Raw genomic sequence first — 9,174 nt, forward strand, 5'->3', positions numbered from 1 at the left:
GTAAGGACAATTTGTTCCATATTACCTTTAAAAATGAAAGAAATGGGGTTCCATCAACATTTAAGCGAAAAAAATACTATTTTTTGCATGTCACTTTGTGTTTATTCCTAAATGTGGATTTTTGTACTATGAGGAATGCAATTTTCTCAGATCTAGGCTCCTCAATGTAAGTTCAAAAGTGATTTGTTACTCAAAAAGATAGATTTTGTAAATTGAAGTGAACAATAATTTGTTGCTAAACTTGTAAGCCTTTTACAATCCAACATAAAATAAAAGGATGTTGAAAAAATAAAATGGGATGTTGGAAAAATGCTGCCGACCTAAAGTAGAGATATGGTAACAGTTATTTATTTACCATTTTGTGTACATGTAGGACTTTGAAACGTGTAGACAATAAAACATCACTTTATATCTTGGAACTGTCTGTGGTGCAGAGAAACCCAGTCTTCTCCTTTTAATTTTACGGTTTGTGGGTCTATAAATGTGGTCTCACACAACCTGTGGTCTCACACAACCTGTATAGACTGAAAAATAAGGAGCGCTGATAGTGTAATACCAACAGATCAGTGAGGTAGATCAGGAAAAATACACTATAACTATGTTGATGCACTGGTCCTGAAGAAGAGGTATATCCTCGAAACGCGTAGACCGATGGAATAAAAGAATACGTTTATAACATCAACGTGCTACATCTTCATTTTGGCTGATGCGCGGCATTAACCCCCTCTTCACTCTGATTTGTATGCACAACCTGTATAGGTGAGCAATTCCAACTTTACTAACAAATTTGTTTGTAGGATAAGAATTCTACTGCACTCCTGTTTCTCCCTAGCACATCTCATAAAGTACAATATGTCACAGAAAGGAAGACATATACACAGGCATAAAAAGCTAGACTGCAGATTGCCAAAATGTGAATGAGTAAGCCAAAATCCTTCTGGGAAAGTGTCTTGACAGGTGAAACCTAGATAAAGCATTTTTGTGAAGCACATCACTCTACCGGGTCGCAATGTAGTGCCCAGTGTCAGAAAGCTGGGTTTGCGTCCAAGGTCATGGGTCTTCCAACAGGACAATAACCCCAAACATACTTCAAGATGGATGGAAACAAAGCACTAGACAGTTGTGAAGTAGCAGCAATAAGTCCGGATCTACATCCAATTGAACACTGGTGGAGAGATCCTAGAATTACTGTTGGGAGAAGATGCCTTCAAATATGGAGCATTTTGCAAAGAAGAGAACAAAATTCCAGTTGAGAGATATAAGAAACTTGTTGATGGTTATAGGAAGCGATTGATTGCAGTTATCTATTCCAAAGGATGAGCAACCAAATATTAAGTTGAGTGTGAAAACAATTTTGTGCAGCCCATTTTTGGGGTTTTGTGTGCAATCATGTCCAATTTGCCTTTTTTTTGGAACTAAACAAGTGTATGACAAAACGTGTAATTGGAATAATTTTCTGGGAGAAATACTTTGTTTTCTGGAACAATTTCAAGGGTTTCAAAACTTTCGGCCATGATTGTATATACTGAAATTATCAAACTTAACAGTCTTCATCAGTAGAAAATTAGTAAGTAGGGTGAAACTAGTAAAATTAGAAGATGTGGCTTCGTGGTTCTTAGAAATGTAAACTATTTTAGGGGTAATATTTTCTGTCAGATGAGTTTCTTTAAGAAATATTGGACAATTTAAACTTTTCAAAATATTCAGAGGGTAGGAGTCGTATAATTAGATCTCATCTCAGGCTCCTGGAAGAGGCAATGGGGACCTTTTTTAAAGTCTAACAGGAAATGCAGACTCACATATCTCAGGCAGGCCAGTCCCACCACAATCAAACATATCACTGAGAATGAGTCTGTGAAAAAAGGGATACAGAACAAAAAAAAACGACATCCCCAACAAGAACATGAGTTCGGTGGGGTGAGCTCTAACACTAAATCAGAGTTGCACTCATTCATGATAGATGATTGGAGCTACTATTAGTCTTGCACTAAAAGTATTAGTGCTCCCCATTTCAGAAGCGATTGTGCAGTAATCTGAATTCCATTGGATCGAACACATAATGGAGTTTATGACTTTCAGTGATGCCATGAAAATAGGGCTCGAGCCTTGGCCAACACATCTCCTGCAGATATGAAAAAATGTATATTACAGCCATCAATAACGCACAACTTATTGTTTTTTTTGGTGTAATCACAATTTTTTTCTAAGTTAGTTGAATTTAAAAGAAATTGAAAAGTCAGAATAAAGCAAAACTCTGTTGTTGTACAGAAAAATCACACTTCACCCTCACTGCATAATGTTGTTGATCATAAAAGTGAAGCTTGGCCAGAAAGACTGGAACGGTCTTGTAGGGATCATATGAGCACATTCAGCAGCACAGAAGGGAGATTCATCTTATAAGAAATCACGATTCTAGTAAGGAAACAGCATCATTACCCTCCACCTTCTCCTAGAGGCCCATCAAAACATTATTCTTCCAATTGATTTCCTAATCTGTCAGCACATTCTACATACGCTGTCATTTGGCTTTGAAGTTTACAGATCTGGGTAGGTAAGGGTCAACATCTTCTAATTCCAGGAGATAGGTGGTAGAGATGAGTGAACCTGAGGTTCGGTTTTCGAACCAAACACAAACTAAAAAAAAACAAACCAACAAGACTTGAAGTTTGAATGCTTTACGTGCGAACTTAACTTGCATGAGCACCGCTGTGCTCAGGTACGCTTGATGCTCAGCACTGTGCGAGCCACTTGCAGTGTTTGAACGGCACACACTGGGGGTAACAACAGCGTGATCGGATGTAGTGCGCAACCCACACAAAAAAAAAATAATTTAAAATGCCTGCTCACTCTTCCCCAGAAGTGATCTGCTTATAGCTGACTGTAAGTGGGCGGCGACGCAAACTGCCAATCAATGTTTCCAAATCTTCTCGGGCAAGGTTTGGACACATGGAGGCTCGGTTCATTTGCTGCCAGTGAACCGAACCTCCAAAAGTTCGCTGATCTTTAGTAGGTGGATGCTGCAGGTTGTAAGCTATATAGAAGACAGGCTTTCAATGCCCAAAAGTAATTTGGACAATTCCGGGTGGAAGAGCATCTTGTGATTTAACAGCAAAATGGTGTCATTTTGGCTTTTTAGTTTACAGATCTGGGCAGGTAAAAGTCAGCAACTTCTAATTCCTGGGGTAGGTGGGTCCTCCAGGTTGTAAGCTCTATAGGAAAAGGCCATTCAGTGCCAAAAGTAATTTGAACTGTTCTAGGGGGGAGGAGAATGTTGTAGTCTAGCGGCAAATAGGGATCACATGATTGTTACATGGCTGGACTACACCACCGATAAAGCAGCCACAGCTGGTGACTGAGAAGAATCTGTGACTTCTCTGCATTTAGTGGTCACTACTCACCTGGGTAGTCATATGTAGGAATCTCCTCTTTACACCGCTCATCTCCCCTCACATATGTCTCTGTAGCATTAATATGGGTCAGAGCTTCCCCCTGAAACAAATATTGTAAAAGTCACAGACAGATGGAGAAGTCACATCTATGATCAGCTCTAATCCTGCCATCTCCACCGTTACAGTTACTTAGGTTGAAAAAAGACCTAGGTCCATCTAGTTCAACCTTCCTCCACCAATTCTACATTTGGTCACTAAGTCATTTATAACCAACAATGTTGTGTGCACTGAGGAAATCATCCAGCCCTGATAAAAGCTGTTATAGTATCTGCCATTACTACCTCTTGTGGTAGGGCATTCCACAGTCTGACTGCTCTAACTGTAAAGAACTCTTTCCTATTTCGCTGTCGGAATCGCTTTTCTTCCACTCGCAGTGTATGCCTCCTGGTCCTTAGTATTGTCTTTGGAAGAAATAAGTCATGTGCCAGTCCTTTATATTGACCACACATGTATTTATACATATAAATGAGATCTCCTCTGAGACGTCTTTTTTCTAAGCTAAACATATCTAACGTTTTCAACCTGTCATCATATGTGAGGCCTTCCATTCCTTGTAATAGTCTAGTTGCCTGCCTTTGAACTGACTCTAACTTCTGAATGTCCTTTTTAAAATGTGGAGCCTAAAACTGGATCCCATATTCCAGATGTGGCCTTACAAGTGATTTATAGAGGGGTAACAATACGTTGGGATCACGGGATCTAATCTCTCTTTTTATACACCCTAAAATCTTGTTTGCTTTAGCAGCTGCTGCTTGACATTGAGTGCTGCTGCTCAGCTTATTTGTAATAAGAATACCCAAGTCCTTCTCCTGTTCTGTAGTCCCGAGTTTACTTCCATTTAATGTATACGCAGCTATAGGATTACTCTGTCCTAGGTGCATTACTTTACATTTATCAACATTAAATCTCATTTGCCAGGTATCTGCCCATTCTGACATCTTATCCAGATCTTTTTGTAATATTGTACTATCAAGGTCAGTTTTTAATATCCTACATAGTTTGGTGTCATCAGCAAAGACTGACACTTTACTATCAATCTCATCCACAAGGTCATTAATAAAGAGATTATAAAGAATCAGTCCTAGCACAGATCCCTGCGGCACCCCACTGCTGACTATAGTCCATTTAGAGAATGTACCATTTATGACTACTCTTTGTTTCCTATTTTTTAGCCAATTCCTTACCCAGTTGCATATAGTTTCCTCTAGTCCTTGATTCTGGAGCTTTAGTATAAGGCTATTATGTGGTACAGTATCAAATGCCTTTGCAAAGTCCAAATAAATCACATCAGCTGCATTACCAATATCCTGGTTTGCACTTACCCCCTCATAGAACCCCAACAGGTTGGTTAGACACGACTCATTACACAACTATAAAACATATACCGTATTTTTCGCTTTATAAGACACACCTGATTATAAGACGCACCCCCAAATTTGGTGAAGGAAAAGAGAATTATTTTTTTTTAATGTTAAATGGGGTCCATCTTATAATGCCAGTGTCCCTCAACAAATCATATAGGATATATGTCCCTCATAGCCCCCCATCCTAAAATTAGCCCCCTTAATCTGGATATGGCCCCCTTATATTGAATATAGCCCCCTTGTGATGGCACACGTTCCCCTGTGCTGCCTATGGCCCCCTATGGATTGCATACATTCCCCTGTGCTGCCTATGGCCCCCTATGGATTGCATACATTCCCCTGTGCTGCCTATGGCCCCCTATGGATTGCATACATTCCCCTGTGCTGCCTATGGTCCCCTATGGATTGCACACGTTCCCCTGTGCTGCCTATGGCCCCCTATGGATTGCATACATTCTCCTGTGCTGCCTATGGTCCCCTATGGATTGCACACGTTCCCCTGTGCTGCCTATGGCCCCCTATGAATTGCATACATTCCCCTGTGCTGCCTATGGTCCCCTATGGATTGCACACGTTCCCCTGTGTTAGATATCGCCCCCATAGTGCTGCCCATGGCCCCTATATAGATCGCACAAGTCCCCCTGTGTTAGATATCGCCCCCATAGTGCTGCCCATGGCCCCTATATAGATCGCACAAGTCCCCCTGTGTTAGATATCGCCCCCATAGTGCTGCCCATGGCCCCTATAGATCGCACAAGTGCCCCTGTGTTAGATATCGCCCCCATAGTGCTGCCCATGGCCCCTATATAGATCGCACAAGTCCCCCTGTGTTAGATATCGCCCCCATAGTGCTGCCCATGGCCCCTATAGATCGCACAAGTCCCCCTGTGTTAGATATCGCCCCCAGGCTACTGCCCATAGTAAAATAAAATCCTCTTTCCTTACCTCCTCCAGCGCTGATCTCCCTCCTGTCTCCCTCCGTGCTTCTCTTCCTTACTTCCTGGTTCTCAGTGCGGTCATGTGATCGGCACAGCAGACTGAGATCTCTGCGTGCCTGATCACAGTGGAAGCAGGGACACGGGGAGAAACGCTGCAGGGGTAAGTAAAGATTTTTTATTTTAGAATGAGCAGCAGCCTGGGGGCCAAATCTAACACAGGGGGGGCATGTGCCATCACAGGGGGGCGCAAGCTCATATAATATGCACCGCTCCCCCAGGCCATCACTGCGTGCGATTTCAGCACCATTGGAGATGGACAGCGGCTGTGCATATTATATGAGCGGGAGCAGGAGATCAAAGACTGCAGCCCGCAGCGTTCCCCTGCACTCCAGAGCTGCTGCCCCCACCTCCCCTGGACCCTGCAGTGTACATATATATATACCCCCCCCCGTATATTCGGCTTATAAGACGCACCCCCTACTGTCCCCCAAAATTTGCGTCTTAAAAGTGCGTCTTATAAAGCGAAAAATACGGTAATACTGGTGGATAAAACATGACTGAACACAAGACCTTCACAGCCGTCTACACATCATAGGGAGATTTCATGACACCTTGTCTACATCTACCTGATCATCCTGAAGAACATTGGGATCTCCTTGTTTACAGTCCTGTGGGAGAAGAGGACGGGGACATCTCTCTGGTGTTGTCCTCTTACTGGATAAGACTGGAGGAAACACATACAGGGACTGAATTCATTCTTTACATACAGATAATTATAGGCCGTGTGTATTTAGTCCTGTCTATTACCTGCTGATGTGAGGGGCTGGGGAACCTCCATCATGACGTCCTTGTACAGATCTTTGTGTACTTCTAAATACTCCCACTCCTCCATGGAGAAATAGACGGTGACGTCCTGACACCTTATAGGAACCTGGCACATACAATGATACCGTCACCCCCGATCCCTTCATAGCGTTTCTGTATAATGTCCCAGCATTCCCAGCAGTGTCACCTCTCCAGTCAGCAGCTCAATCATCTTGTAGGTGAGTTCTAGGATCTTCTGGTCATTGATGTCCTCATGTATCGGGGGGTGAGGTGGAGACCCCGTGATTGGGCTCAGGGGTCTTCTCCATCCCTCAGACACAGGGGCCTGACAGCGCTCACTAGAGGTTTTCACTAATATGTAATCCTGGTTATGGAGAGACACAGTAATAAATCTCACTACAGACATTTTCAGAGTCCTCACCTCTCCAGTTCTGTCCATCTGTTATTCCCATAGATAAGAATGATGTAATGTGACGTCATCAGAATCTCTCACCTCTCCAGTAAGCCGGAAGAGGATCTCCAGGGTGAGGTCTAATATCTTCTCCGCCATCTTGTCCCTGTCTATATCCATTCTTAACAGGTCAATCTGGAAAACTCTCTTTTATAGAAGATCTCCACTGAGAGGATCTGATATTAGAGACCTGAATGGGGAGAAGATGTAACATCATAAATAATGCCATATACTTATTCAATTACTGGATATAATAAAGGAAAACATCAGAAGACAGAACGTGTAGAGGATGTATTCTCTCTTACCTTGTATGGACTGGAACATAAGTTAAATTGCTGACTAAAGGCCACTTTACACACAGCACCCGCCCTTGTTGTTTATGCGTTACGGGCAAATCGCTGCCCGTGGCGCACAACATCGCTAGGACCCGTCACACGTACTTACCTGCCTAGCAACGTCGCTGTGACCGGCGAACCGCCTCCTTTCTAAGGGGAAGGTTCGTGCGGCGTTACAGCGACGTCACACGGCAGCCGTCCAATAGAAGCGGAGGGGCGGAAAGCAGTCGAAAGAAAGTGACGCCCACCTCGTTGCAGGAGGACACAGGTAAGGTTTTGTTCCTCGTTCCTGGGGTGTCACACATAGCGATGTGTGCTGCCTCAAGAACGACGAACAACCTGCGTCCTGCAACAGCAACGATATTAGAAGGACGTGTCAACGATCGTAATTTTGATAGTTAGCGGTCGTTCGTACGTTTCACACGCAACGACGTCGCTAACGAGGCCAGATGTGCGTCACGAATTCCGTGACCCCAACGACATCTCGTTAGCGATGTCGTTGCGTGTAAAGCCCCCTTTAGATGTCTCCTCCATGCTACCAATCACTGGCTATGTTGACCACTGCTTCGGCAACTGATTGGTTGTAGGAATCACATGTTCTATAGGACAGGCCAGGAAATCAGACACTGGCAGGAGACCCAATCAATGGTGGCATTTTAATTATTTTACAACATTTTGTTTGTTAGCTCTTGAAGCTCCCATACATATTAGGCTAAACTAAAGGTTGCTGAAACCTTTTATTTCAGGGGGAATTGAGCTACTATATAACATGTGTGGGGTCTCAAAACAGATGTCAGATGAGAGAAGGATCTGGCATGCTGAAATTCAGAAGCTGATTAGTTTGTTCTGTCTGGAGACAATCCTCTACTAGAGGAACCTGCCAAATACTGTCTCATAGAGACCACACATAATTCCGACCAAGTAGAAGAGTTGTGTGTATGGGCATTTGGGTGAGATAGCGGTCATCTGAATGATCGTTCGGTCAAGTTATCTCCTGTGTATGGAGTATTACACTGACAGGAGGGGTAATACTCTGCAACACAGTAGTGCAGGGCGTCACTGGAGCAAGCAGAAGCTTGTTTATTGTATGATCACACCAATAAGGATTTGAAAAAAAAAAAAGTCTATAAAAAAAGGGTTTTAAGTTAAAAATAAATATGACACTTTTAGTAAGAAAGAAAACATTCACCATTTCTGACGAAGAAAAAGACAAGGCATCTTGCATTTATTTTTAAGTAACTGAAAAAAAACAATCCATTATTTTATTAGAGATGGCAAGAAAGAATGAGAGAAAGAGATAGAGAAAGCCGACATAGTGGCGTAACTAGAGTCCGATGGGCCCCGGTTCTAGCTTGCCCCCCCCACCTACATATTGATCAGATGTATGGGCCGCTGTATCGTTCTATATCCTATAAAAACATATGAATTTCCCCTCTCCCTTCATTGTGTAGTACTGACCCCCATCCTGTACAAATGTCCCGCATCCTGGGCCACTTACTAGTATATATGTCTCCATCATGGCCCCATCCTGGTATAAATATCCACATCATGGCCTATCCTGATAAAAATGTCCCCATTGTGGCCTCATCCCGGTATAGATGTCTCCATCATGACCCCATCCTGGTATACATGTGTCCATAATGGTCTCATCCTGGTATACATGTGTCCATAATGGTCTCATCCTGGTACACATGTCCCCATAATGGCGCCCAGCCTGGTTAATATCCCGATACATATGTTACCCCCGGGAGTCGCAAACAGTAAAAATATAAAAGGATTATACTCACCTTCCCCCTGCTCTCTGGTGTCCTC

General features: G+C 43.1%; 1 protein-coding gene across 1 annotated transcript; it reads right to left on the bottom strand.

Annotated features, from left to right (window-relative positions):
• Nucleotides 1-1,497: 1,497 nt before the first annotated feature.
• Nucleotides 1,498-7,147, bottom strand: LOC142312952 (gastrula zinc finger protein XlCGF66.1-like). The gene is made up of 4 exons (XM_075351941.1): nt 7,070-7,147; nt 6,764-6,940; nt 6,559-6,682; nt 1,498-1,664 (listed from the first exon to the last, which is right to left on the bottom strand). Exons 1-4 carry the CDS (start codon nt 7,145-7,147, stop codon nt 1,498-1,500), a joined length of 546 nt encoding a protein of 181 aa, XP_075208056.1.
• Between the last annotated feature and the right edge of the window lie 2,027 nt (nt 7,148-9,174).

This window comes from Anomaloglossus baeobatrachus, chromosome 5 (genome assembly GCF_048569485.1).
Source record: "Anomaloglossus baeobatrachus isolate aAnoBae1 chromosome 5, aAnoBae1.hap1, whole genome shotgun sequence".
Classification (NCBI taxonomy): Eukaryota; Metazoa; Chordata; class Amphibia; order Anura; family Aromobatidae; genus Anomaloglossus; species Anomaloglossus baeobatrachus.

Coding starts and splice junctions, on each gene's coding strand:
- LOC142312952 (XM_075351941.1), bottom strand. CDS start 7,147: ATGGATATAGACAGGGACAAGATGGCGGAGAAGATATTAGACCTCACC. Junction 6,941..7,069: donor TCTTCCGGCTTACTGGAGAG/GTGAGAGATTCT, acceptor CTCCATAACCAG/GATTACATATTAGTGAAAAC. Junction 1,665..6,558: donor CCAGCCCCTCACATCAGCAG/GTAATAGACAGG, acceptor TATTTCTTAAAG/AAACTCATCTGACAGAAAAT.